The sequence below is a fragment of the Neoarthrinium moseri genome (assembly GCF_022829205.1).
Source record: "Neoarthrinium moseri strain CBS 164.80 chromosome Unknown scaffold47_Wmoseri_CBS_16480, whole genome shotgun sequence".
In the NCBI taxonomy this organism is placed as follows: Eukaryota; Fungi; Ascomycota; class Sordariomycetes; order Amphisphaeriales; family Apiosporaceae; genus Neoarthrinium; species Neoarthrinium moseri.
The window spans coordinates 61,721-89,375 of record NW_026055161.1 but is presented as its reverse complement, the minus strand read 5'-3'; the positions used below and the strand labels follow the sequence as shown (position 1 = coordinate 89,375).

General features: G+C 50.9%; 8 protein-coding genes across 8 annotated transcripts; 5 read left to right on the top strand and 3 right to left on the bottom strand.

Moving 5' to 3' along the window:
• Window positions 1–490: 490 nt before the first annotated feature.
• Window positions 491–2,550, bottom strand: JN550_009831 (uncharacterized protein; the record flags this gene model as incomplete). The annotated part of the gene is made up of 6 exons (XM_049321945.1): window positions 491–733; window positions 783–919; window positions 978–1,616; window positions 1,673–2,013; window positions 2,111–2,419; window positions 2,534–2,550. 6 exons carry the CDS (start codon window positions 2,548–2,550, stop codon window positions 491–493), a joined length of 1,686 nt encoding a protein of 561 aa, XP_049168153.1.
• A 586-nt stretch (window positions 2,551–3,136) lies between these two features.
• Window positions 3,137–3,679, bottom strand: JN550_009830 (uncharacterized protein; the record flags this gene model as incomplete). Its single annotated transcript, XM_049321944.1, has 1 exon — window positions 3,137–3,679. One exon carries the CDS (start codon window positions 3,677–3,679, stop codon window positions 3,137–3,139), a length of 543 nt encoding a protein of 180 aa, XP_049168152.1.
• Window positions 3,680–6,149: 2,470 nt separating this feature from the next.
• JN550_009829 (uncharacterized protein) lies at window positions 6,150–6,719 on the bottom strand (the record flags this gene model as incomplete). Its single annotated transcript, XM_049321942.1, has 2 exons — window positions 6,150–6,163; window positions 6,215–6,719. 2 exons carry the CDS (start codon window positions 6,717–6,719, stop codon window positions 6,150–6,152), a joined length of 519 nt encoding a protein of 172 aa, XP_049168151.1.
• A 1,532-nt stretch (window positions 6,720–8,251) lies between these two features.
• Window positions 8,252–9,597, top strand: JN550_009828 (uncharacterized protein; the record flags this gene model as incomplete). Its single annotated transcript, XM_049321941.1, has 7 exons — window positions 8,252–8,280; window positions 8,326–8,547; window positions 8,598–8,631; window positions 8,687–8,916; window positions 8,973–9,177; window positions 9,227–9,318; window positions 9,372–9,597. The coding sequence occupies 7 exons, from the start codon at window positions 8,252–8,254 to the stop codon at window positions 9,595–9,597; spliced, it is 1,038 nt and encodes a 345-aa protein (XP_049168150.1).
• A 2,321-nt stretch (window positions 9,598–11,918) lies between these two features.
• JN550_009827 (uncharacterized protein) lies at window positions 11,919–12,969 on the top strand (the record flags this gene model as incomplete). The annotated part of the gene is made up of 2 exons (XM_049321940.1): window positions 11,919–12,880; window positions 12,939–12,969. The coding sequence occupies 2 exons, from the start codon at window positions 11,919–11,921 to the stop codon at window positions 12,967–12,969; spliced, it is 993 nt and encodes a 330-aa protein (XP_049168149.1).
• A 1,286-nt stretch (window positions 12,970–14,255) lies between these two features.
• On the top strand, window positions 14,256–16,186 carry JN550_009826 (uncharacterized protein; the record flags this gene model as incomplete). Its single annotated transcript, XM_049321939.1, has 5 exons — window positions 14,256–14,544; window positions 14,594–14,974; window positions 15,032–15,208; window positions 15,312–15,924; window positions 15,985–16,186. The coding sequence occupies 5 exons, from the start codon at window positions 14,256–14,258 to the stop codon at window positions 16,184–16,186; spliced, it is 1,662 nt and encodes a 553-aa protein (XP_049168148.1).
• A 2,158-nt stretch (window positions 16,187–18,344) lies between these two features.
• On the top strand, window positions 18,345–20,205 carry JN550_009825 (uncharacterized protein; the record flags this gene model as incomplete). Its single annotated transcript, XM_049321938.1, has 2 exons — window positions 18,345–19,871; window positions 19,924–20,205. The coding sequence occupies 2 exons, from the start codon at window positions 18,345–18,347 to the stop codon at window positions 20,203–20,205; spliced, it is 1,809 nt and encodes a 602-aa protein (XP_049168147.1).
• A 4,413-nt stretch (window positions 20,206–24,618) lies between these two features.
• Window positions 24,619–26,268, top strand: JN550_009824 (uncharacterized protein; the record flags this gene model as incomplete). Its single annotated transcript, XM_049321937.1, has 1 exon — window positions 24,619–26,268. The coding sequence occupies one exon, from the start codon at window positions 24,619–24,621 to the stop codon at window positions 26,266–26,268; it is 1,650 nt and encodes a 549-aa protein (XP_049168146.1).
• Window positions 26,269–27,655: the final 1,387 nt, after the last annotated feature.

Genomic DNA, 27,655 nt, shown 5'->3' with positions numbered 1-27,655 from the left:
CGTGTCATTCTCTGAAGTAAGCACTCCGTTGAGTGGGTCAAGGGTCAGCAAATCACCTGGATGTGAACTTTTCCCACGGGGAAGATGTCGGCCAAGCTTCACAACCAACGCTTGTAATTCTGAGGCCGACTGTCTCGCATGCAATTTTGAAACCCGGGGATATTCCAATGACATGCCATACATAGCTCGCAGTCTCTCAAAATGCACAGTTCAAGGATCGCTACTAGCCAGATCAACCGGGGACGATGATAAACGAGTGCGTGGCTGGAAATCTTGACAGCTACGTTATTCTGCGACCGTGTGCCGCAAATAATTAGCTGCAGGGTAACAAGAAAATGACCAAGTCGTCCACTACGGCCGCTTCTCGGTATCGACCAGTCATGGAGCCAGAGTATCTCCTCGTGTTCAACGGCATCCTACGGATCGTATGAGACCATCAATAGTCATGCTAACACAGACGATACTTCCTCATATTACATTTTAAAGGTGATCACTCGTCCTCTGCATCCTCATCCATATGCTGACTAGCCCAAGGACTGTTCTTCCTCAGGGTAGATCCAAACCTGACGAGCACAAAAGGTATGGGTATTAACGCAACGCTGAGAAAGGCTAGTAGGCTAGGCCCCCACTGATACCCCAGCTTCTCGAACAGATGCCTACCGAACAGAGGAAAGGCTGCACCAGCGATGTTACGGATCAACCCTATCCCAGCTAACGCGGATGCGGAGTAGACCTAGAATCCATCAACACGAGGAGTACAGATTTTCGTCTTCTTTACTCACCCTATAAGCGTCCTCTGTGTACTGGAAAGTCATCAGAATCAAGGTATAAAACGACCACCCCCATAATCCCGAAGCTACGACTGGGACTATTGGTGGAATGCTTGCGTCCGTGGTCCACGCGAACAAGAACAAAGAGACTGGAAAGACTTGGCAAAGGTCAGTTACTTGCTGGGGGTGGGATTCGCGTACACTCACCAACAGCTGCCACCATACTGAGTTGTAGCCGTGCTTCCGGGACTGCCGCGTTGCCCGCGGAGGCGAGGCATTTTCTGTAGTATCTTTCTTGCCATAGGTTGGTAAAGGGGCCGACGGAAATGCCAATAGCTATTCCCAAAAAAGCACAACCAACGCCGATAGTGCTGAAGCCGTGTCCCTCCCCAAACACCATGTGAAACGCGCCGTTGAAAAGAAAACTGAGGCCATAGAGGTAACCATTGTACAGTGCCCCAAATACGACAATGGCTTCAGTGAATAAGAATCGAAACGGCCTCGTCAAGGCAACGTGGAACAGTTCGTGGGCAGACCTGCGTTGGAGAGGTGGGGGCTTGATACCACCACTTTCGTCTACTGCATTGCGGTCAATTGCTTTTGCTCTTCTCCGAAGAATAGTGGTATGCCTGGTTTCGCGAATAGTCAATGCCATAAGCAGCCAGAAACCTCCACAGATTCCTAGCAAGGCCCAAAAAACCTCCCGCCAACCATTGTGCTCGGCCACAAACGACATGGCAAAGAAGCCCGAGGGACTTCCGCAGGTGGCCGCCCATAGGTAGATTGACATGGCAATACCTGTCTCATGGTGCGTCCACATGTCCGCAATGGTCCCGCCGAAATTGGCTGCACCTTTGATCAGTCCGTATACTTCGTCGGCGATTTGAGGAAGGCAGGCTTACCGATGGTTACAGCAGCGAACAATCCGCTGAAGAATCTCAATACCATGAAACCACAGACACTTTTGATGAGCGCTGTTGCTGCCAGAAGCACCAGAAACACGGCATAAGATCCAATGTATATCACGCTTCTCCCAAAGAACTCACTCAGCGGCGCAAGGGACATTGGGCCTAGGGCCAGGCCTAGGATGTAGAGGCTCAGGCCAAGCGTCGCAACATTTTCTGAGAGGCCGAATTCCGCCTGAAAACTCGCTGAAGCCGGTGAGAAACCGGACGCACCCCAGGATACCGACAGATCTATCGGCGTTATTACAGCAACGATAAGCCATTTGCGCCATGATGGCCTTCACAACAGTCAGCATTTCTAATTGAAGCCATATCCCCTCGAGACAGCATAGGAATTGAATCAGAGGGGAAAGTCGGATCCTGGGATTCCCATACCAATTGCGAGGATTGTCAAGGTCGCCAGCTTCAAAACGGTTCACGGCGCGCTGAGATGTAGATGCAAGGAGGGGCGTCGAGGTGGTAGGCTCGACGTCAACGCCCTCGAATGGTCCACTTCCTGCGGGCATGGTCTTGCGAATCCCTGGCGTAAATACCCTTTCCACTCTGAAGAAGAGTTCCGAGGGGATGCTAATGCCGAGCTGGACCTCTAACACGACAGATGAGGCGGTGGGTCGACTTGACGGTGAGGGGTTCGGCAGTGGCCTACCATGCCCGACCCGCTGCTTGAAGTACCGCCGGGCGTATCTGCTAAAAACGGGCCCGAGACGACGTCAGAGCGACATACTCTATAAGTTAGTGAGTTGTGTTGCTCATTAATCACAACTGCACCACTGCAGTCTGTTGCTGCAATCAACTAACCTATCGCTACCGATCATATTGAAGATACACCAGGCTTAAGGGCCGGAACTGCTGCTTCTTGGCCGAAGCCTGGCAACGCGCAACCTTCAACCTAATCACAGCTTTCACCTCAAACATCTTTCGCAACAGTGTGACTCAGCGGATGCATAAATTACTATCATAAAATCGTCTAGTCTCAGAATCGAGAGATTTTTCATAAATTGCGCTATTTCGGAGTATAAATCGAATCCAGTTGAATGCACTTACTGGCCCACGAGTAGATGTGCACGCTCCAACATCTCAGCCAGAGAGACTTCTCATACAGACCCACGCATTCCCCCGAACGATGACATCTCCGATCCATAACCTCCGTGCTTTGTGAGAGGAGGCCGTTTCGCGAGGCAGGTCATAGTTTTACAGGAAATTTGAGAAAATCTCACCATTTTGATCGTTGGGAAGACCCTGCGTTAGGTGAAGACCATGGTAGCAAGATCGCATCACTTATTTCATCCGACGGTAATGCTAAGACTTGAAACCCCTCGGCCCCCCCCCCCCCCCCCCCCCCCCCCCCCCCCCCCCCCCCCCTCCCGTTCTATCTGCCGTGCCTTGCGCAGCCCTCTAGCCTCAGTAATCATCGCCATTATTGAACCCATCTTCGTAGTAATCGTCTTCGATATGGTCGTCGTCGTCCCATTCTGAGTCTTTGCAAGGTTCATCATCGTCGTCGACACCGTCTTCGTCTTGGCGATCGCTGCCCATGCTCTCTTCATCATATCTCATGTCCCGTCCACCACGAGCGTCCTGGTCTACGTATTCTTCCTCGGAATCGGACGGCTCCGGCTCAGTGTCCGAGTCGAGACACGACCGGTCACTATCAGAGGTTGAGTTTCTCTCCGCGTTGCCCTGCTGGCCATTGCCGATGCTGCTGCGACGTGCGTGTGCGTCTACTTCACGGTATCCTTGGACGATCTGTTTGGCTTCCTCGTAGTCGTTGGGCACGCCAGTAGCACCAGTCCGTAGGCCGTGAGACCTCATGAAGTCGTGGTAAGAATCGAAGGCGCCATCTCTGACGATACGATTGTCTGAACGCGTATCTTCGCTAGCATTGTGGCCGCCAGAAATTCGTCCTGTTTCGGCTTGATATTTTCGGTCACGAGAGGGACGCATCGTGAGTGTTATATCACATCAGCGAGATATGGATGGCGAGCTGCTTAGCCAAACCTCAATCAGAAAGAATGTCCAAGGTCAAGCTGATTTATATATAGAGATTGAATGACTGAAGCGTGGCTCAGCTATGACCGTAACTTCCAGGTATTGTTGGACCCTCTGATGATCCATTGTTAGTCCGCTTGTGCTTGTTCAATGAATGATTGCCGACAGGAAGACAAACAAAATGACACAGCATGAGGTGGTTGAATGCTGAAATCCTCGAAACACAACACTCCTTACAGTCATCTCTATCTTCTTTATGACGACGTTATCTCCCTCTGTGAAGCCTGCGCCATGCCCGATAGCTCATACTTTATAATGATACGACACACAGAAGTCGATACCACGAATCGGGCATTCGGGCAAGCGTTCTCAATGCCGCAGGGACGGTAATGAAGAGAATGCTCGAAAAGACACGGCTTTGCGTCAATTACAGTAAGGTAAGCTCGTTAGTATAGGGGTACCATACGCAGTCCCATAAATATAATGCGCAATCGTCAGTATAGCGCTGGCCCAGGCTCTGATCGAGCCCCAGAAACCAGTGGGTTTATAACGAAAAACTGAAGCTGTGTTCTGCATCTTGCAGGGTGTGGACTCGTCCTCTGCCCACGACCTTAGGCGACTCCACACGTTTTCATCATCTCTCAGTGGCGGGGACTCTTGTACCACAGAGCTTCGAAAGGTATAGGAACCCCATAGGTGAATGGCTCCTGTCAAAAGACTCCAGAGGAGCGGGTGGATTACTAAGTCCGCGGACCAAGAAACGAAAGTGCGCATTCCAAGCTCATAGGTTGCGTGAAAGACGTTTCCAATCGCGGCTATTGCAAGCACAATCTCAACAATCACAACGATTGCTCGTAAGGTGGCTGGGCGTTGGGTTTTCAAGTCACCCACGGCCGAGTAATCCTGGCGGTCCTCCAATAACTTTAAAACTTCTTCGCGTTCCAGTGGTCTCAGTGGAGGCACGGTCGGCGACCCATAGCGAGAAGAAGCGCAAGGAGTGGGCGTCGCGAAGCTAACAAGGCCGTTTCTGCCAAGGTCGAACCGGCGAATGCGATGATCGTGGGCATGAGACCGAGTAGAACGCCTGCACTTGCTATCTCGGCTTTATCAATTTCGCGCAGTTGGTCGAAGAGACAGTCGATAACAGGATACAAGTACGTCCAGGACCCTGTGGTCGGCGGGGCACCGTACCGAGAGTCCCAGCCGCTGTCTACTTGGTTTAGATAATCCCAATATTCCCTTGAGCAGTTTGCGTGTAGGAGAACAGAGAGCGAGTCATCGTACCAGTCCCATGCTGTGTATCTTTGAGCTTGATCCAAGTTAGATCAGAGAGACATCTGAAGTTTGATCCGCGTGATGCTCAGGACTTGTTTTTGTCGAAGAGTAAGGCCAAGGGGGTCAGTCTGGTCTACCGGGGTTTGAGTCGCTGGTCGAAGAATTCTAGGCAGGTAAATCAAAATGGTTCCTCTTATCTGGCCAGCTCTCAGTATCTTATCAAGGTTAGTCAGACAACTGATGAGCATATCAATGTCAGGGACAGCTGCAGGTGATTCCACATGCGACCACCTATCCTCATTCAGAGGATACATCCTAGCTTCAAAGAGAGAGTATGGGGTATAACTGGCCCGAGCCAATGATATCGGTTGAATACATAAATGTAAAGACCTCAGCAAAGCTTTCAATACAGCTAGGGCCCTTTGTGTCCCATTGACTGCATTGCCTGTATCCATTTCGACTGGCTGCAAACACGCATCAAAGGACAAAGAGAGCAGTACAACACTATCAAAACCGCGCCCCTATGCTAAACACACACTACTAGCTATACTAGCAATAATAGGCATAAGTGTCACGATATGCCTGAAAGCCGGTCACCGGAACCGTTATTTCGAGAGAATGGTGCGGAGTTGGGCCGTTGGCGAAGGTCAGCCGCTCCATCCCCAGAGCCTCAATCCTATCTTGAAATCACTTCAGAATACAAGAGGGCGGGTCTGCATATGGAGATGCAAAATCAACCGAAGAACCCAAGACAGGTGAAAACCCATCCATCACCTGCGCCAGCCATGCAAGTTGCTCAAAAGCGGTCCAAGGAAATCATAGCCACAGTGGTTGATAGAACACCAACCTTGCGACTTTTTTGCCCATATTGTTTGAAGGGCACACATGTTGGCCATCCGCCGTCAAGATTTACAGACCAGCCTTAGTAATGGCATACATTTGCAGCATTGGAAGTGTAGCTGCATTTATGTGCATCAGATATAGAGGCAGAGGTGTGAATGGGATGTTTAGAAATCATTATTTTCCTATATATGTACGTGTCCAAAATGACGCCTCGCTAGGATATAATAGTAACACATTGATGAAAGACACTCATAAGATCGTACAGAAGCCATGCTATGTAAGCCTTCTAATGCAGAAGTGTTGGTGCTTAGAGATCGTGACCTATTTCGCGTTAGTGCAATTATTCCTACCACTGTCTGAATGATTACTTACGTCCGAGTTGCTTGCCACGCTTGGAGACTTCGCGGGCGTGGAACTGCTTGATCTTGGCACGCTTGGCCTCCTCGGCAGCCTCGAGCTCGAGTCTCTTTACTTCCGCTCTTGCCTCGCGGACTTGTATGCGGGCGGCCTCGAGGGCACGGTCGGCATCATGTTCGGATTTCTCGGCGGCCATGACACGCTCGCGGGCTTGGACGATCGACGGGTCTAATTCGACGTTGTTCCCATGTCCGAAAGATCGTGAGAGTAGTGATCTCCGGCCTGAGCTCGCGTCAGTCGACCTGCGGAACACGCCACCGCTATGGGTGCTGCTGGCAGAGGTGTGGTAAGTAGTACCGGTGTTGTGCGAGTTGGTTGTCGTGCTGCTCCTCATGGTCGACGTTGGCGAAACAGATCGCTCGCGGCGGCTGCCGAACAGTCCATGGCGCTTGGGTTCCTCGACAGGAGCGGGCTCGTGGACGACCTCGTCCTCGGGCTTGCGACTGGAGAAGAAAGGCATTTTGAGTATAATAGGTTGATTGATATAGTTTAGATAAGGTGGTGTGAATTTGTTAGATTGCAGGGAGTTTCCTCGTACAGACAGGAGAGATGTCAGGGATATGAATTCAGAGTATCAATAGGATGACAAACCAAAACTTCTTTCCTCAGGGCATCCAGCTCTATTTGACCTCGTAGCATTGCAAGCCACCAAGCAAGCTCATCAAGATAACATCCCAGACACTCTACCATGTAAACCGGTTTCTGAGGGTGGTGTTGGTGAGCGTTGGCCAGGGATCGCCGAGAATGACGTAGCGTCGCGCCCAATCAAACGGCGCAGTTGAGAGCGCCATCCAATCACAGCGGACCGATGACGAAAGTGGGCGGAACGGACCCTGAAGGTAGTCGCATATGCAGGGTCTTTGACGTTGAGTTTCCTATCAGGTGTCGCGGACGCTATGCCAGCCATGCAGCATTTGGACCCCTAAGTTGATGAGCCGTTCGTCTGGTTTAATTCGATCCGTGGGAGATGACTCGCGAAGTGTAACGCGAATGGCAGACCGCTTCAACACCATGCTGACGGACTCCAAACCCGTTTCACCTCTCTACATCATCGTGCATGGATATCTCATCTCTCGACAGACTACAATCGTGATCTTGCATTACGCTGAAATCGAGCCTCACTTGCTAGTCGCCCATGCATATGGCGAAGTCAAAATTACTTTTGATTCATCTTGATAGGGTACAAGCTACGTGGAAACCCCGCAAACCACTGGGAGATAGTGGCAGCCCCTGAACCACAACGTGATGCGCACACGCAGCCGCGATGCGTTATGTAGTTGCAAGCCTCACCATATGCGATATAATTGGTCTTCGTCTGTGAACTGGGAGGGACGCACATCTCCATGGATAGCCGAGATGCAAAAATCAGTGTGTCATTGGAGGGGGAGACATGAGCGCAAGTTCTCAACTCAACGTTTGGTAGGGTCAGATGGCTCCCAATGTCTTCGCCCTGTTCACAGCACTTCTAGATAACTCGCCTAAGAAAATCCTGGGATTCGGATGGATGACCGCTAACTTACGATTGAGAGCCCGTTCATGACCCTCGTGTAAAAAGCACTTGACATAGGCGTCTTCCTTCCTTCGACGCATTGCGCCAATTTCGCGAAATAGTATCTCTGCCATGAATAGTAGTGGGAAGAACAGATCTGGTCTGCCAGCGAGTTCATCTTCATCCGTCTCGGGTGCTTTCAATACACCTGAATGAACAAGCCCGGGTGTCATGCGGTGGGTGTGCCCGGTCACTCAGGTGCTAACTCCACAGTGACTAGTCCTGGGTGCCCGGGGTACCCGCCCCATGGGGTACTGGAGTCGAGCGAAACATCCGACAAATTTACTGAACCGCAGTGTAGTGCGGTGCAAGAGTCCTTGATCCTACCAATTCGAGTGCATAGAATTCTAAAGATAAATAAATATACTGATTATATGCTGGGGACTTTTCCCACTGCACGGCGTCGTCCCCAGTATTGCCCGCCGGACTAAGCGGAGCAAGTTATGCTCAGGGAACGCTCCATTATCAGTAAGTTAGCGTTCCGAGCACCGAAGACAATTGACCTAACTTACAGTAGCTTGCCGGCGCGAGAGCACGGTCCTGAGATTACCACGTTTCGGGATGCAACTCTCTTGCCTGTAGCTCCTCACTTCCTGTTCAACTCCGACGCTGAGAACGTATTCCCTCCCATGTCCCAGCGTTGCCGGATCATTCCTTCGAGTGTCGGTCCGAGATGGACCCCAGCGGCTGAAAATTGCACCGACTCACCAAGCTCCACAACACCATTTGCGCCGCTCCGGTAAGATGTATAAGCCGCTGCCCGTGGGACAAACATGATCACCTCAGCAGTCCCTGGAGTGATCTCTCGGCATGCGCACTCAACGTTTTGAGTTATCTCGTCTTGTCGACTGCTGGCCTGTTCGACCATGAGTCCACAGGACAGTATCGTCCCTGGCACGTTCTGGCCAAAGCCAACAGTCCAAGCGCCACATCCTCCGGCAACCCCGGCATTTCCGTCGGAAGACTCAGACTGGGATTCGAATTTCATAGGACACGCTCAATACTTGAAGCGATTCAATGTTGAAAGACGGCATAGCGGTTGGGAGGCTGTGGAGAGGAGATGGGCTCAGAATCATCCAGCGCCGACGGCTCAGCCCCAGCAGATAAGGTACGTTGGATGTTAGACGCCCAGTTTCGGATGAGGCTTCTAAACAAACGGCACAGAGCACTGTCGGCGCAGACGATGGAGGCGTTAAGTAAATTACATCCAGGGCTATCCCTTCCACCCCCAGTCTTAGAGATAGACTTCCGCATGCGGGTGGTACTGAACACCAATGTGGCCACCATGGCAGTTGGTGACGGGTTCAAACAGTGGACAACATCCACCGAAGGATCATGGTCTGGCACGATAGGTCATGGCACCGTAATAGTGAGTATATTCGGGTGGTATCATATTCCGTGGCTAACAATGCATCCAGGGCGGAGGCCAAGACAGCACAAACGCGGAATTATCAGGGACATATATCGAATCAGCTTATAAATTGAAGACAAATGATGACCCACCGGCGATGTAGGTCTCCTGATACGAAGATTAGGTACACACATTCTGATCGGGACTCTCAGCATCGAATGCAAGACGCGCGGGTTCAGGACAGGGCCGCCTGACGTGATGAAGGCTCTAGAAGACCCCGACAAAGCCCAAACAGTAGATCCAAGACAATACCGACATCGCACTGTGATTACAATGCGAACAAGTGACTCTCGATACGCCGGCAAAGTCAACTTTGAGATGTGGGTAGGAACGGGTCTATGGCGTGGTTCGGAGGTCATCTATGAGTACGTTCATTGAAACTCGCGATACGAGCCATCGGCTGATGCTTTCCAGTGCGTATAAAGTTTGCTAACCACTTGCGTACTTTCACACGCAAATGAGGTCAAAGTCATAGGATCCATTAATCTCAGAGGAAAGCCAAGCAATGTTGAAAACGACCATATCATCGACGTTGACTATCTAGCGTTCCTTGCCTCGTCGCGCAGAAAGGGTTTACGAGTCTGTCCAAGTCACAATCATGGTTCAAGTTGGATCTCTATTGGGGACCGGCGTTTTTGATCGGGCAGGCACATATCATTCTTCTTTGTGCTCGGGGGCAACAGACGGCGACAAGTCAGCAGTGTTTCTTGCATAAAACATCCCAAATCGTGCTTTTAAGAGACCGTTAACCGCGAATTTAAGTTCCTCATGTGTGACATCTGGCTAGAAACTCATCACAGCCGTCCAATAATGACATGATTATCGCCTGTTATGATGCAAAATGCTCTTTTGGGTGATCCAAACATGGAGAATATAGTTGAGATCGATGCGCTGCTAGTGTGTTCATTGATAAGACAAAGAGATAAGGTATTATGGGCAGCAACTATTGTGTTTTTCAAAGGGTGCATAAAGACAATGCAACACAAGATCAGTGTCATAATCTGACTTAGACAAGCGTATCAGTTTCAATACACGCTAGGGTCTGGCGGTGATATCCAAGTTAAGTACTAGATGGTAATGGTCTCCAAGATCAAGTTCTCCCCCAAACAGTTGTACACTTCTGGATGTCCATCATACAGGGGACAAAGTCTGTCGAACGTGGGCTCCAGCTTTACACTGTGAAACAAAGTACCGTCGGTTGTCTCAAAGAAACCAAACTAAGGTCACAACAATACACGCTTGAACATGGCTGATGCATATCCGCCCAGAAATATGGGTTTTGGGGCATTACCGGACAGAGATTCCAAGAATTTGATGGATAATGTGGAAATGCTGCAGCTGAGTCTTCGCGAGCTCGAGAAAGAGAATCGGCGCTTGTCGAGGGAGATACAGGCAACAAAGCCTCGAGGCGCACCCCCCAAGAGCCAGCACATGGCGTTATCTAAAGACTTCAACGTCCTACGCTGCAAGTTGGAGCAACACGGGGACCTTGACATCAGCCGGTGCTGGATTGCAGCACGTTTGGACAAACTTGGTGTGTCCTTAGACGATCCAGCCCGTATTCACCTGTTGAAGACGCTGGCGGAGATACATTCTCGCCTTTCGCTGCATATGCCCGATATTCTTGGCCAAGGTGGAAGTGAGACTCTTGTACAAGAGGGTCGCAGAAAATCCCATCAGATAAGCCCCGATTGGTGCCCATAACCCGTCGGCCATAATACTGAATATATGACAGCATATGCCGGTTTCAATCTCCTGCTCTTACCGGCTTTGAAGGCCGTCATACCATCAGTAAATACGGGCTAGATGTCTCGCTGGGCCCCACCGATAAGTATTGGTCTATTCCAGTAAACCAGATGCCAACCCCTGCAAGTTCGAAATAGTGATCACGAGTTGAACGTTGCAATCTCCCAAACTTTTCCATCTAACATCTTCCCATATTGGAGAACATTTAGAGAATCGTATGATCAGTGGTTTGTCCCTTGTCGTGTCAACAGCATGTAGTTTGTGGTCTTCATTAACCTTAGGTATTGAGAATTGGCACACTTTGAGGATGTTGTAAGATGCCTCCCCATCGTCTATCTCCGACGTCTAATCGATTGAAGCGACACGCATGCAGATATGCGGCTACAATGCATGGTGTTCAAGTGCCGACATCGTGAAACGTCAGCTCATGTTGCACGCCCCCATTTCGAAACGAGACATACTGTTGCATCAGTCAGCCTATCTCTAGCCAAGGAAGAGTTCCCAGCTTTGATTCTGGAAGGATAGTGGTTGAGTGGATTTTCAGTGCAATGGTGCCATATGCCAGATATCGGACGAATCTCCGATTTGCGATGCCGTCCTCCGAAGGGAAGAAAGGGGATCCACTGAACGCAATCCACATGCCTATACCGGTTTGGAACGCGACCACGGCCCGTTTGACTGCCGATCTTGCAATCTAGGACGTTGCACTATAGTAACAATTGATCTCAAAAAGTTCCTTCTGTGGTAGGAGACGCGTGTTATCGTGGTGCATCTACATGTTAGTAGCGGCAGAAGCCGCGTTTCGGGGGTATAACTGATAAGTCGGGAAAAGTCTTGGCAAGACTTGAATCTCGACGTAGTATAATACCTCATCCATAAGCTCACCAACGTGCCGCTCTTCACCCTGGTGACCCAATCATTTTGGTATCGTGAACTTTCAGAGTCCTAACGTAATGCGATTGTCCACTTTTCCGGCTGTTCTGGCAGCGCTTGGGCGCCTCACCTACGCGGCGTCTAGCCAAGGGTGCAACAAGACGTCCGCGGCACCGACATTGGAGAAGCGCGTCACTGTAGAGCTCGCAGCAAACAAGTCCCGATCGTTCATGTATTGGTTGCCTCCGAACTATGACCCCAAGACGCCCGCGCCCATCATCATCTCGTACCATGGTGTCAGGCAATCTCCGACTAAGCAGGCGAACCTTGACCAGTTTGACAACACTCGCTTCAATACAGATATGATCGCAGTTTACCCCCAGGCAGTCACACCGCCCGGCTCAGATGAAGTTATGTGGCAAGGACCGCGCAAGGCAACCCAAGACGACATTGGCTTCACAATGGAGATACTCGACCAACTAGAAGAAGAGTTCTGTGTCGACACGGACCGCATATACGCGTCGGGCAAATCAGAGGGTGCTGGGTTCGTAGGAATGCTGGCGTGCAACTCGACCTCCAACGCCCGAATTGCGGCATTTGCACCAGTTTCTGGCGCGTTTTATCCTGGCCACAACGATGGCATGAGCGATAAATGCAAGGATGAAGTCCCAGTGCCGTGCAGCCCGATGCGCTGCAACATTCCCTTCCTAGAGTTCCACGGCGGTGCGGATTTCCTTGCTCCGATCGAGGGTGGCCTCCATCGGCATGAGTGCCTTCCTGATATCCGCACCTACATGCGTCAGTGGGCTCAACGAGACAAACTAGACACGGAACCTACGGAGGTATACAACCTGACGGACGTGGCTCAAGTGAATAAGTACGACGACAAAGGCACCGTAACTTTCGTCTATGACGGGGACAAAGTTGGCCATGACTGGCCATGGACTGTGGAAAATCCAGATACAAAACGAGCACATTCCAAGCCCGCAAGCTTCAATGCCACGTCGTATATCATGGAGTGGTTTGGTAACTTTACTTTGGCGTAAGATTATCGATCCGGCTCTGAATCATGTCCATTTGCTAACCTGAGTACCGACTAGGCCACCGGACAACTGTAACGCCACCGTGTGAAAATAAAGCTCGAATGGTACACAGCATAACCTACTTGCATTAAATAGAGATTTGATTTCAATTTTTGTGTCAAAGTTTAGGATGTCAAGAATGTCAAAAGTGACATTATACACTAGCATTTTTCCGATATAATTCATTTATTGGGAACGGCCTTGGTGTAATTCCTTTGCTCCTACCACTGAAGCTTGGTTCCGGGATGCAGAACTACTCTCGTGCTTGTCCTATCCCTGTCCATGCTAGTAGTCCAAATACTCTCCATTTCACTGCCGTCGAAAGACCCCATCGCTCGTCCATACTGGAAATTACCAAATCCGTCCAGTTTGTCTCATTGACCAATATTATTGCTTCCGCTAAGAATGTGAACAGTAGTGTGCTACACGAACTAAACAACTCCCAGAGCGAAACCAGCTCGGCCGCTGCCTCTATGTGTTCATAGTGGTGGTCAAAGCCCGGCGACACCGTTTACTCCCGACTCAACGCTATCATTGCCCACGGAGGGTGTTAATTGAGGCATTCGGAAACGACATGAGAGGGAGCCCAATCTCATCTGTCACGGCTGCGGTATCAACTTCATCTGGTCCCACTCCAATAGCTAACAGCGGGCATATCAGGTCAAGCTCGAGTTGTTCAAGCGCTTCAACTCGCGAATACTGGGTCCCCTGTTGATCTCACTGGCGCATGCTAAGTGGGGTACTTCGTTTTGGGATAAAGATAGACAATTTAGGATATCATCCGCAGTCGTGAATGTTACGGTCATGTATCGTTCTTTAATACTCTCCTAGGAACTTTGAATAGTTAGCCGTTGATTTGGAGGTACGGCCTGCGAATATGGTCACTTCGAGACTAAGTCGCAAGACCAAATCGCTTCTTAGTATGTCTTCTCAGAAAGCTCTTAAGTACCATAGTAGAAGTATACTCCACTTATCACGATCGTAGCTACCCAGGGCGCCTCCACTAATGCGGGATTTGGCCGTACTTTGAGGGCTTCGGGCCGCGAGGGCTAGTTTTCCGCCTGTTCGGCAATCTTTCCTTTCACGGCCTAACACGGCCACACGATGCACCAATCCAATCAAGGCAATGTCTCCATCTCTCTGCAGCGGGTCCCGCTGCTGCAAAGCGCTGATCACACCTTTTGTGCCTATCGTCTGCGTTACCCAAATCCCGAGCTTTCTATCATCTGATCATGTCGGAAGACGTTGTGTCACTGGAACAAAGCGGAGCACATAATTCGCATTCCTGTTCTCCTCCTATTTTTCACTCCCACATCCCCTCCTAGAGTGTTGAGAATGTCAACCGCGTACGACTATATCGTTGTCGGCGGGGGCCTGACAGGCTCGGTCGTCGCAAGTCGACTAATACAACACGATGCGAGCCTGAAGATTGTTGTCATTGAAGCCGGTGGAGATACATTGGACCGGGAGGATATCATGATGCAGGACATGGGGAACTCTCTCCATCTGATAGGTGGGGATTTGGATTGGAAGATTTTATCGGTCCCCCAAAAGCACGCAGACGGCCGCACATTGGTCTTACCTCAAGGAAAGGGGCTTGGAGGTGGAACGACTATCAATGGAGGTAAGCGAGGTTGCAATGCACGGTTGGTTCCTCAACTCATCAGAACTAGGCGGATGGATTCGTGGAGACAGAATGGACTACGACGCGTGGGCCGCAGAAGTCGGCGACCATAGATGGAGTTACGATGGACAGCTGCCATTTATGAAGAAGAGTGAGAAGCACACCAACGCCACCGTGAACCCTGATCAGCACGGCTATGAGGGCCCTGTTGTCATCCAAACGCCATCATCATCCGGACGGGCTTACCCGCTGCGGGAAAAGGTTTTAGAGTCATGGTCTCAGCTTGGCGTCAAGGCGTTGCCTCATCTTGATGGCAATGCAGGAAGTCAACTGGGTGTAGCAGAGGTGAATGAGAACAGAAACCAAGGGAGACGTCAGGTAGCTGCAGCTGTTTACTCACTCGATGGCGTAATTGTCATGACAGAAAGCCGTAAGCAAGACATACACATTGAGCATTGATGATTCGTTGCTGACCACATACTTATAGTGGTTGAAAAGGTGATCCTGGAGAGGCAAGAGGACGGCTCAATTGTCGCAGCAGGTGTAAAGCTTGCAGACGAGAGTGAACTGCGCAGCCAGCAGGTCATTCTCGCCGCTGGCGCGTTGCGAACTCCACAAATTCTTATGCTCTCAGGAATTGGCGCACCGGAGGAGTTGAGTAATCGTAAGTGCCTTCAGGTCGAAAGTGTATTTAAACGATTCAACATCGTTCAAATCCACTGCCAAGCGGCGTCCTAAAAAATACAGGCTGACTAAGGATACTATAGATTCCATCCAGACACTCGTCGAGTCGCCCGAAGTAGGCAAAAACTTGGCAGATCATACCCTGCTATTCACGGCCTGGAAATTGAAGAACCCTGATGACGGATGGGCAGTTGGATCCAAGAATGCGCTATTCACCCAACCTCAGTATGCCTTGGGTTTGCCTATGGACTTTGTGGTCACGACAGATGTGCCCAAGGAGGGTCTCGCCGTTGCAATTGAGGTCGACGAGGGCGTTAAGCCCGATGCATCAAGCCATGCGTTATTGAAACAAGCAAGACCATTCTCAGAGTCATTCATGGTTTATGCAGGGGCCCCTGACGGGTCAGCGGTCGCGATAGGTGTCATTGATCTCCATCCGACCACGCGTGGCGCGATTACGCTCGACCCATCGAACGTACGTGGCACGCCGCTGGTTGACACGAATTACCTTGGGACCGAGGTTGACCGATACGTTCATCGGGAAATGCTGCGTAAAGTCATTGATTTTGCCGCCAGCGACAAAACCACCATAGGGAGAGATATCCTAGAAGGAGAGATGGTCCCCCCAGGCGTAGAACCATTGTCTGTCGGGATTTCAGATGCGGCCCTTGATGGGAGGGCACGCTCCACCGTTGGGTAAGTTTTGACGTTTGCCACGTCTCAGTATATGTGGTGCCTTACACTAACGGCTTTCAGTACTTCCTATCATTTCCATGGAACCGCTGCTATGGGCAAAGTTGTCGACACAGACTTAAAAGTCAAAGGTGTAAGGGGGCTTCGAGTTGTGGATGCGTCAGTCATTCCGGTGAACTTGGCCACGCACTTGCAGGTCCCTCTGTACGCTCTGGCAGAACAGGCAGCTGCAATCATAACTCAGGAGAGAGATTCGGATTCCTAATGGATCATCATTTTTTGGAGCATATCAAGCTGAGGCTCCAGTCCAACCTGTCGAGCATACAATGTTGTCAGGTCTCACATCAATATACGATTTCCTTTGTCGCAAGCGTTGCAGTGTCGGATCAAGTTTCAAGTATCAGTACATGTTGGCAATGGTTCAGCATGATACTAGGATTGAAAGTCTCACCGCCGTCCGAAATAAGAGTTTCTCCTGGACGTAAATCACACAATGCTTGAAAAGCTTCGTGAATATTAAGACGATTCGCTAGGCTCACGATTTAGGTAGCAAGTTTCTCACTGCTTACATCAGACACCAGACAAATTCTCCATGCTATCAATGCCAATCTTGAATCTTTAATTAGTCTCTGTGCGTCTGAAATGCTTCTTGTGGTAGGCAGCCTGATAAGTGACCGGCTACGGGGCCAAGAATGGAGGGCGGTCGTTGCCTTTCTGCCTGCTAAGGGGCCATACTAAAAGGACGCAGACGTACCCTATTGATGACTGTCACCCAAATTACGTTTGCACAATGGACTGAGTGATTAATTGCAGTATCACGGGTGTTTTAAAGGGCGTAGTTGGCCGAGCAGGTGCGATGCAGCGTGACTGAGCCGCCAACAGCCCTCCGCGAAGGCTCGGGTAATGCCTTGAAGGTGTGTAAGTTACACAACACTCTCGCTGCGCCTATCCCCTACATCCTCATATGGTGTAGCTTGGAATTAATTACCCCTCTCCGTTTCGTGTGCGTGCAGTGTTGTGTTTCTTTCATCAAAAATACGTAGGGGAAGTGCAAAATGCCGAGCAGGTATGAAGCAACGAATTTAGCTCTGGTTTTCTCGGCATGTGGGTCATTCACCATCTTTTTTGCATCCACTTACTCTTGTTTGTGTCGTTCGCACCCTCTGTCCTTTTCTCCTTGTGGCCATTGTAATAATTGGCAGTTATATAGCAGGACATAATGTCGCACGAAGCATACCATGACCTCAATATCATTTATGCCCGAAGGCCAGCCACCAAGCAACTGCTGGGCGAAGACTGGAACGAAGCTGGTGGCTGTCACGGATTATTCGAGTGATGCTGCGTTGCGCAATTGACAACATACTATTGGCAGCGAGGTCATAGGTTTATATTGGGAGCGGTACAGACGAGTCGGAACGTACACCCGAATCTCGTTAAATAAAGTCCTTGGGTCTAAAGACTCAAGCGAGCCGGTTTGACGCACTGGCTTTGAGACCGGGCGATAGAGCGCATTTTAGATGATCTTCGAGGAAAATTCACTGTCAAGATGCAGGAAGCGATCCAGAGCAGACGAGTGACTGCTGTCGATGAACGGGATGATAAGGCCTAAGTTAGGGTTGTTCTGTGTAAGCGAGCAAGGCGAGTTACATAGTTCGAGCAATTACTATAGAAATGGCAAGCAGCACAGCAGTTCCTCACTCGTCGTCTTGTGTCGGCGCTTTGGCAAATAAAGGCTCGACTGTGCTCGCTCGCAATTCCAACTGGTGACACATAAAATTGCGGCTGGCCTCAAGAAAGAAACCATGGGTCTCCTCGCTTGTCTGGAGCAAAAGGTCCGATCAGCTCGGTGGTATCGGCGATTAGATATGCCCATCAGGTCGCAGGGCGAGGGCCGGCGACCATACAGAAGCTCCCGAATGTCAGGTCATCATCATTCCAGCGTATCGCGGGCTCCGCCAAGGCCCCCAGCCTGCCAAAAGGTTCCCCGCTTGCCTAGGTGCAGTTCGCCCTGAAGAGATGGAGTGATGATTCGTACGCCAGTGGATAGCCTTTGCGCAGTTTTTGTTATCCATGTAACTCGTACATATGAATCCGGTAGGCATCCTCTGGTTCCATTCGGGTCGCGGTCACCTCTGCCAGTGGTATCGCTCCAGCATGAAAGCCTCATGAGAAACACATCCCGAATCGTGGCGTCAGACTCAACAGACCAGCACGGGACCCGCGCTTTAGTGACGAAATCGTTGCGGGCTACTCCGATTTTACCTGACGTATCCCCGCGCTGATAGCCCACCCCAGCTTCGCCAGCTTGTCCAGCTCTCCACAACCGGGAGAGACTCGTGCTGCTTGATATCGCACGACGCATGTGTCGCGCTGAGCCCGGCAGCCACAGGACGGATCTACGGGTGAGCTGTTCACAGCCGTAGATGGTGTACACTGGGCAATTGGCCGCTGGAACAAAGGGACAGGGCGACGCGGCCAACATGCAGAACCGCCGATCTCGACCGCCGGTGCGGCTCACCTCGCGAGGTTCGTTCCGGGCAGGCTCGCCGCTGCCAACCTTACGGTCCTCGGGGCCACGAGCTGCGGGCACGTTACGGCGGCAGTCCACGACACAGCACTACCAGACGTTCCCGACACAACCACCGAGAACACCCGGCCACCGGGCGCACCGCTCCTCCGGCTCGTCGTCCACCACGTCACTTGGCCACGAGGGCCACCAGCCAGCCACGCCGCTGCCAGTATGGCAGCTGGCGCTGCTTGCCCTCCTGTCCCTGTCAGAACAGACGGCTCTGAACTCGATATCGCCATATCTGCCAGAAATGGTCGCCTCATTTCCCGACGTCGATGACGAGAAGGTCGGCGTCTACGTTGGGCTGCTGGCATCAGCATTTGCCCTGGCGCAGCTGACGACAAACCTGTTATGGGGCTACGTATCCGATATAATAGGTCGCAAGCCGGTAATGCTCATGGGGACCACGCTGCTGTGCCTGTGTTTTGTCCTTTTCGGTTTCTGCACCCGGTTCTGGCACATCGTGTTGGTGCACATCGCCATGGGTTTATTGAATGGCAACGCGGCAGTGGTCCCAACTTGCCTCGGGGAGCTGACGGACAGGAGTAATCAGAGCAAAGCATTTACTTGGCTGCCAGTGGTCTACAGTTTGGGCAGCATCACCGGGCCGGCCCTGGGTGGCCTTCTGGTGGGCACGGTAGCCGGCGACAAATTCCCTTTCTTGGCACCTAATATCTTAGGGGCTTCTCTACTGGCTTGCAGCGTGCTAGTCCTACTATTCTGGTTTGACGAGACTCTGGAAGAAAAAGGCGAATCTTTTGACTGGAGCGAAAAGTTCAACTGGCTGTGCTGCTGCATGAAGAGGACGAAGAGGAAGCTGAGCCATTCGCTTTCACGAGATCAGCGTGATGGAGATGGATTGGACGACGAGGACGACCAGAATGAAGAGCGTGGGCTTCTCAGACCGGATGGGGATGAGGGCGATGACGATGCAAAGAGTCCGTCTGATCCAGCAACCTGGCGGCAGATTTTCAACCGGACCACTGTGCTATTGCTGGTCACGTATCTTGTCTTCCAGGTTTCAAACATCTCGTTCAGCAGCTTGTATCCGCTCTTCGCGTCAGGTCCGCCGCCCACCGGCAGAGAGCTACACGCCGATGTCATTGGCGTGTCTCTCTCCGTTGCGGGATTGTTCACCATCATATTCCAGCTTTTCGTCTTCAGGCCAATCAAGGCTAAGCTGGGCAATCTTGGTACCTATCGAGGTTCGCTCCTCGGTCTAGCCATCAGCATGGCATTGATGCCCTGGGTTGGCTACCGGGATTCCAACCCTCCCTTCGGGGTGGGTAGCAGCAAAATTTGGCTGTACGCGGAAATGGGCTTCATCTTGGTCATCAAGAATATTTGTGCTGTCGGTGGACTTTCCAGCGTGATGCTTTTAGTAAGTAATCTATTCCCGCAAGCGGCTACGATCCCTGCTGACGCATCCCCAGATAACCAACTCAGCGCCGTCCCACGCAAGTTTAGGCACGCTTCAAGGCGTTGCCCAAACCCTGTCTGCGGCTGGCCGGAGTTTTGGGCCATTTGTTTCAGGCAGTTTATTTTCTCTTTCTATCCATGTGCAACCAAAAGGGGAGGCACTTGCCTGGGGTTTGTTTGCAGGTATCTCCCTCATGGGCTGGCTTGGAAGCTATGCCATTCATGCAGAAGGCTTAGAGAGTACCGACGATGGATATGAGGAAGAAGAGGAACATCAAGACGACAGCCAAGCGTGATCTCAACGTCAGCAAAATCACCAAATTAGACAACAAGCCGGCCGAGACAGCCAACAACTATCAAGTCTCAAGAGCTAGAGATGTGCGACCTGTCCCGTGGTCTATCACCTGTACCCCTGGGGTTTCAGTTTGCAATATCTCAGGTGTAGCTAATCATGTTGGGGCCAGGATAGGATATGCCACGGTATGGACGAAGCTGATCAGTCTTGATCACGTCAGGGTACTACGTCAATCTGCGGTCAAGATTTGACGACACTAGAAATAGAAATTTTCTAGAGCAAGGGAAAATTAACTACTGGAGGCCTCAGAAGAGGCCAAGCATTAAGAATTTGATGAAGTGAAGGGCCCCGGACGTGCACAGCGACACTCGTCTCGAATAAATTTACCGGAATTGTACCAAAATCACTGGTATCAGTCGCGAATATCAGCTGGCGGTAGTAGTGCGGTTTGTAGTTCATGGACACTATTGGAAGATATATAGAAATGTGACTATGAAGTAAAGGGCCAAACTCTTGTACAGGTGGCTTTTCTTACCAGTCGTTGTGCGAATAGAAGTATCGTGTGCGTCTGCCGTCATATCGTCGCCAGTCGGAGCAAGATGTGCAAGGGTTTGTTGTGCTTCAAAGCAAGGGTTCGGGCCGATGCTTAAGCCGGATCTCGCCGGGATGGCTGAGGCCCGGATGTTGGGACTGCCGATGCAGTCAAAATTTAGGTCTTCCGAGATGGGTTTAACGGGTATAATTGGTCTGACAAGCGCGTGCTTGGTGAGAGGCATTGGGTTGCTTACCGCGATCGCTACTCACATTGCAGCTGGCCGACGCTGACACAGCCACGACGCCGCCGGGTAGACAGACTCCCGGAGCAAACTGCCTACTTATTTACATAGCCACGGTCTACCGCAGCTGGAGCTCGCTAATCCACAGGGAAGGGAGACATTCCGAGAACAGCCTGCCATGATAGAATCAGCAACAACATCATCAACAGCAACAACGCCGCGGGAGGCCTTTCGCATTGCCATGCAAGCATCTTGAGTCTTACCAGGACCTTGGGTCATCAAATCTACTGCTTTCATTGATAGTGTATGCTCCACATGGCTAGGGCAGTGCCCCCAGTAATATCACGGTGTAATAAGCCCCAAAAGCCCATGGCCAACATCTTTTAAAAGGATCAACAAGGTCGGGGGCATCCCGTATTCCGAATTTGATTAGATGACCAAGCAACTAACAACACGCCGGCGCTTAGTGGCGTCTATCTGTGCTACTATTATCTTTAGAAACAACGTAGATCAGATCATTAGGCGCGATCTGCGCCAAGTTGATGTACCCCAGAATATCTGCTTTTACATCATGTAACACAGGAGCACCCAGAATGGTCGGCTTTCTCAGAACCGGGGTCGTTTAAGTCAACCAAGAATCTGAAACAGTCGGATAAGTGGTCCTCGCTGGTCCCACATGATCACCAGTCTCGCTCCTGGCTGCGTTGGCTATGAGCGGTGGTTGGTGTTAGGTGGATAAGTGGCTTCGCAGCATTCGTCAGATCCCTGCCACAGCCCTACGGCATGCAGCTAAAGTCTGACGCCAACAGCTATCCAAATCCTTGGACGGGGTTTCCGAGTCGTAGTCATCCGTTCATACTTGGTATCATTTTGTGAATCTAGATTATTAGCAGTTAACTCTGATCCAAGTACACTGACGAAAACGAATTCAAATGCCCGTCGGCGAGCAGAATGCTTCAAGTGTAAGCAAAGGTGCTATTGTTCCAAACACCAATCAGACGATGAGGAGTTGTTTTCTTCCTACAGATGTCAGCTAATTATGGTCGACATTTTCCAATCTTTGCGGCTATTGTGTTTCCTAACGGCTAGGCTTGTTGCTCTTCAGCCTCATCATCATCCCTGCCTCGTCATCCATATTCACGTCCGCACCAGGAGGACCACGGATACTCATTCACCCCCATATCACGCCTTCTTCTTAGTGCACCTTGCTTCAACCGTCCTAGGTCGATATTGGTCCACCCATATGTTCTGACTGCAAGCCATACATAATGTATCGGCCCTTACTCGTTCTTAAACAACACCTTCGGCCATGCGCCTCTTCTCTTCTGTCAAGTTTTGTTACGTCAGTCTCCCAAGCTCATCGTAAAAGTTGGACACGATTCCATAGGCCTTTGTATTCATCTCTCACGGCCAGTAATATATACATTATAGGGACGAGTGCGTAGGGATTTTATCGTATATATTGTGCTTTTATTTTGGTACGCAGGCCATGTTTTCTCGCCCGGGTCGGTCCGATAGGTCAAGCCATAGCTTTCGCAGCAGCAAAAAGGGCCAGTCAACTCAAGTACGTTCAAAAGTTTGCTTCCATGACCTAACCCCTCGGTCATAGTAGTGGAAACCCCTTAGTCTGGAGTTAAAGTCATGTATTATCGCACACATCTTGCGCATCGCTAAACATGCGTGGTTTCTTTTAGTCCAACCGGCAGTTGATCGACTCACTTCGACACCACAGAGTAAATACTCTCACAGAACTATGTCGTATCGAGAGAGTGGCTGCAAGCTGCGAAAATGAAGACGACGTAGTTGCTTTTCAAGAGCCAATGACGGCAGCCTGGACACACTATGTCAACAGCCAGCTTCTTACAGAACTCAGAGGCTTGACATCTAATTACCCGATGTGTGCCGACATCCTCAACGAAGCCGTAAACAGGGTCCGCAATGACCCCGACTCGAACCGAAGTTGGAACATGGCTTGGCTCTGCCTGGTCAAAATTCGCGACGAGTGAGTCAATCCTTTTCAAAGAAGAAAATGCAGGTATGACTGACACTGCTCCAGTGGTCTTGTTCCACATTATGCCGGAATAGAATCTTACCGAAGAGAGATGTGGGGAGGTCGAGACCCAACTCAAGTCGAGGCTGATCAACTAAGTCAATGTTTTGAATGGGAATGGACACAGGCAATTGAGAATATGCTCAGGCACTGGCGCAACCCACCAACATGGTATTGAGGACGTATATCTCGGATTTGGTGCCTACTTATATGTTTTTCTTCTTCTTTTTTTTTTTCCTATGTTCTCTTAGACTTTCATTACGGAGAACCGCAGCGTTGTAGGTGTTCGGCGCATTCAGGCGATAGAAGGGGTGGCAGGACCACAGCTCACTTGACTAATATTAAGATTCAAGGAGGGCATCATTGCTCCCTCGTTGATAAACTACAAGTTTACGACGACGAATTTGTGTAGCTCATAATGGCGATATAATTAGCCTCAAGCTCCTTATTCCAGCTACTCATCAGACATTGATATTGCCAACGTGTTTCGCGAGGAGGGGTATGGCCGCGACTGTCCTGTCCACCGACTCTCCATGATATCCGGTTGCCGTGATGAAGTTGAGCTGGAGCAAAGACCATACGGCTAGCAGGCACTTAGGCAGCTGACATTGGGGAGCAAAACTGCGGGATTTGGACGAATTGCGGTGGACTTGCAAGGTGGCTCGTTGACTGTGTAGAACGCGGACAGGGAAAAGCAGTGAGTAATCTCAGCGGCAGAAGCAAAACTTCTTGATTCGAGCGGCTCAGCAGGCTAGTAGCAAGGGGACACCGGAAGGGAAGTGGACTTCTGGGCCTGTGAAGAGAAACACGACTTGGACCTAATCTCTTATGGTTTGTGCTGAAAAGATTAAGGATATGCTCTCCATGACCGTGTTACGAGGTTCCTCTGTTTAAGCTTTGACCGTTCGTTGAGCCCACTTAACACAGCGCAAGGTGTTTCAACCCCGTGTTAGATAGACTCTGGAGTTGACAGCTTTACCTATTTTAGGTTTTATGGATTATACCCACCGTAACCACTAAACGTCAAAATGCTTGTATGAAAAATCTCCGATTAGAGTGATCCAGCTTCCTCCTGTGTGAACAGGAGTTACAGATGTCTTTGGGGCTGAATTCTCCTAAGCTTTCGCAGGTGGAGCCAACCAACATCAGACGATGGGTCTTGTATAATCGCGACAGCCCATTTCCCGTCTACCCCGCCAAAGCCCCAATCATTTAAAAGTCCACCAGTAACGTGCAGAGCGGTTTGCCAATTCGGGCATGACCTCCTCCACACCGTGGATCTGGATCTTCCGGGGTAACTCGGCATTTCAACCCCGGACCTGCATAACCGCAAAAGGCACAAGGCGATGCTGGGTCATTGGTGCGCGTGGGAGCAACCTGGCGCATGCGGCTACATGACGTCGGCCTCGTATTGTTCAAGTGTTGTTTGGTCGGTCTCATACTTAGTTTTCCCCCTTGCAAGGCTGTCTCTGCTTAACCGTCACGTATACGTATATAAATCAGGGACAATCGCCTAGGAGTTGTTTGTTCATTCAGCAAGTAACAGTGGCCCAGTCAAGGAACTTGGAACAAGATCATGGCGACAATAATGAGTGGCCTGAAAGTTGCCGGCCTTCTGGGTATTGCCCTAGCCGGCATGGCGAGCGCATCACCACTGTCACCTGATAAACGCCAGAGTTCAACGTATGCCAACCCAATATTGTGGGAGGACCTTCCAGATCTCGATGTTTTCCGGGTTGGCGATGTTTACTACTACTCGAGCTCCACCTTTGCATACTCTCCTGGTGCTCCGATCCTCAAGTCGTATGATCTCGCGAACTGGACGCCCGTGTCGCACAGCGTTCCGTCCTTGGACTTTGGGTCCACAAAGTACAACCTAGCGAGCTCCAGCGACCGCGCGTACGTCAAGGGAATCTGGGCCAGCACTATGCGATATCGTGAGTCCACGGACACATTCTACTGGATTGGATGCATCGAGTTCAGCAAGACCTACATCTACACGGCGTCAGGCACCAATGCGCGGAACAACAATGGCGAGGTCGACTCCTGGGACTGGAAGCAGGCCGCTGTCCTCGACACATGCTACTATGACTGCGGCTTGTTGATCGATGACGACGATACCATGTATGTGGCATACGGTAGCACAAACAGCAACGGCCTCAGTGTGGCTCAACTGTCCAGCGACGGGCTGTCACAGGTGACGACAAAGCAGGTCTTCACCAGCGACACCTACTTTGAAGGGAGCCACATGTACAAGATCAATGGCTACTACTGGATCATCCCGACCAAGGTGGCAACTGGCGAGTGGGCGTTACGGTCCAAGAATCCCTTTGGTCCGTACGAGGATAAGATTTTCTTCGATCAAGTGAAGGGCCCTCTCAGCAACGCAGGAAACGCCCATCAAGGTGGCATGGTTGAAGCGGCCGATGGAAAATGGCATTACATTGCGTTCCTCGACTCGTACCCCGGCGGCCGCATACCGGTCATGGCACCAATAACTTGGGATGCTGAAGGTTGGCCGCAGATTACTCTAAACGGCACAGGTGCTTGGGGGCTTTCATACGACATGCCTGTCTCCACAAGCAAAACCGTACCGGGTCCGACAGGAAAGGATTCATTCACCGGGTCCGCTTTGAGCGCTCAGTGGGAGTGGAACCACAACCCTGACACGAGCAAGTTCAGCCTCGCGGGCGGCGATGGTGGCTTGATCTTGAAGACGGCCACTGTGACTGATGACCTCTTTACGGCTCGCAACACGCTGACTCACCGTATCCTCGGGCCTAAATCCGAGGCGGTCTTCGAGTTCGATATCTCAAAGATGGCTGACGGAGATAGAGCCGGCGCGGCCTTGTTCCGGGACTGGTCTGCGTATATCGGTGTCCACAAGGAGGGAAACACTGCAACTCTTGTCTACGTTAACGATGTGACGCTCAACGACGACTGGACAACCAAGAGCAAGGGAACTGTAGCTGCCACAGGACCAACGCTGACGGCGAGCACCGTCTACTTGCGTATAGTTGCAGATATCACACCAGCGCTGAACTTGAATCCGGTACGTGAGGGTGTTTTTTCGTACAGTTTGGATGGCCAAAATTGGACGCAGCTTGGGGGAAGCTTCCTCCTGAGAAACAGCTACACCTTTTTCATGGGATACCGGTTTGCAGCTTTCAATTTCGCCACAAAAGCCCTTGGAGGACAGGCAACCCTGCGAAGCTTTTCCATGGAGTTGGCTAGCTGAGAGCCAAGGCTGGGAGAACTGCTGTACAGTCACCAAGCGGGCTGATTACGTGTACATACACATAGCCCTCCGCCAGATCACCCGGCAGTAGGGTCGATATAGTGTGGCGTTTGATGCACAATGACGAATCCCTATCCCCTGGTCTGCATAATCTCTATCATGGGATGCGAAACCCTGGTTTTTAAGATACAGTACCGTAGTAGTTTGTAGAAGGTGCTTTGAATTGGCTGATAACAAGTTCCGGAAGCATGGACCCGCGGCCGGCGTGTCACAGCTAGATTCTAGAACGATGTCGTTATTGCTCTAACTATAGTGTAGGAATAGTAGTTAAACTTTCTTTTTGATATCCTATACTTAGAGCTGATGGACTCCCGATAAGTGATATCAAGCTAGATAACTTCCCAGGCAGAGAGCCTTATTCATTCATGGCTTACAAATCAGCTACATGCGCAATAGCCGCCAAACCACAGAAAACAAAAACAAAACCACAAAAGCAACACTGATTTATCAAAGTGAGGTCAAATATACGTCAGTGTACTGCTGCTGGGTGAGAGCAATGACGACTTAGCTGTTGTCGTTGCGCGATGGTTGAGAACGTGTTGCTACCTTGCTCAGAGCGTCTTGCTGTGAGATCAGTACGTTGAAAGGGGCTGTGCACTATGATAGCGCGCGGCCAGACATTCGCCCGACTCACTCGAATTACCGGATTAGGACAATGACAATTGCAGGCCACATCGCTGCACAACACCTAGACTTTCCAACTAGAAAGCGTCCAGACGAACTCAACACCAGAGATTGCACGTAAGGTTTGAGCTAGTATCAGAGACTACAGTATAGTTGAAAGCAGTGTTGCTGCTGTTGCTGAACCCACGCGTATAGAAGGATCAGACTAGGAATCCAATGCCAGACGATTCTCTCCTGTACATTGGCCCGGGCATGCCGCGTTACAGATGTGGCTGCGGCTCTCGCAAGGGAGTAATCCACCCCCTCTAGGCGTAGACGCAAGGTACCAGGAAGTTGTCTATTCCGTTCTGAACCAAGCAGCAGACGAGTCCAAAGCCGAAGCAGGGTGTTTCTGGGTGTTTCCTGTTGCACCGTGGTATTAAGAACGGGTCGAGAGCCTGGCCAGCTGCCTGGCCAGCAACTATTGACGAGTCGCGACATCCGCGGGCCGGCAACACACACCACCAAGACACTAGCCCCGGGGTACTCTTAGCGTGCCTGGCTGCGGTAGTGGGGGGCTAGCCCACTAACTAAGTGTATTGGGGGGTTTACCACATCCCTTTCTCGGTGTGGCCCTGGGATTGGCATAGCAAACGGCGGCCGGGAGGCCGGATGGAAACATTGATCGCTTGCAATCGTGGCAGCGGCCGATCCTTGCAGGAAT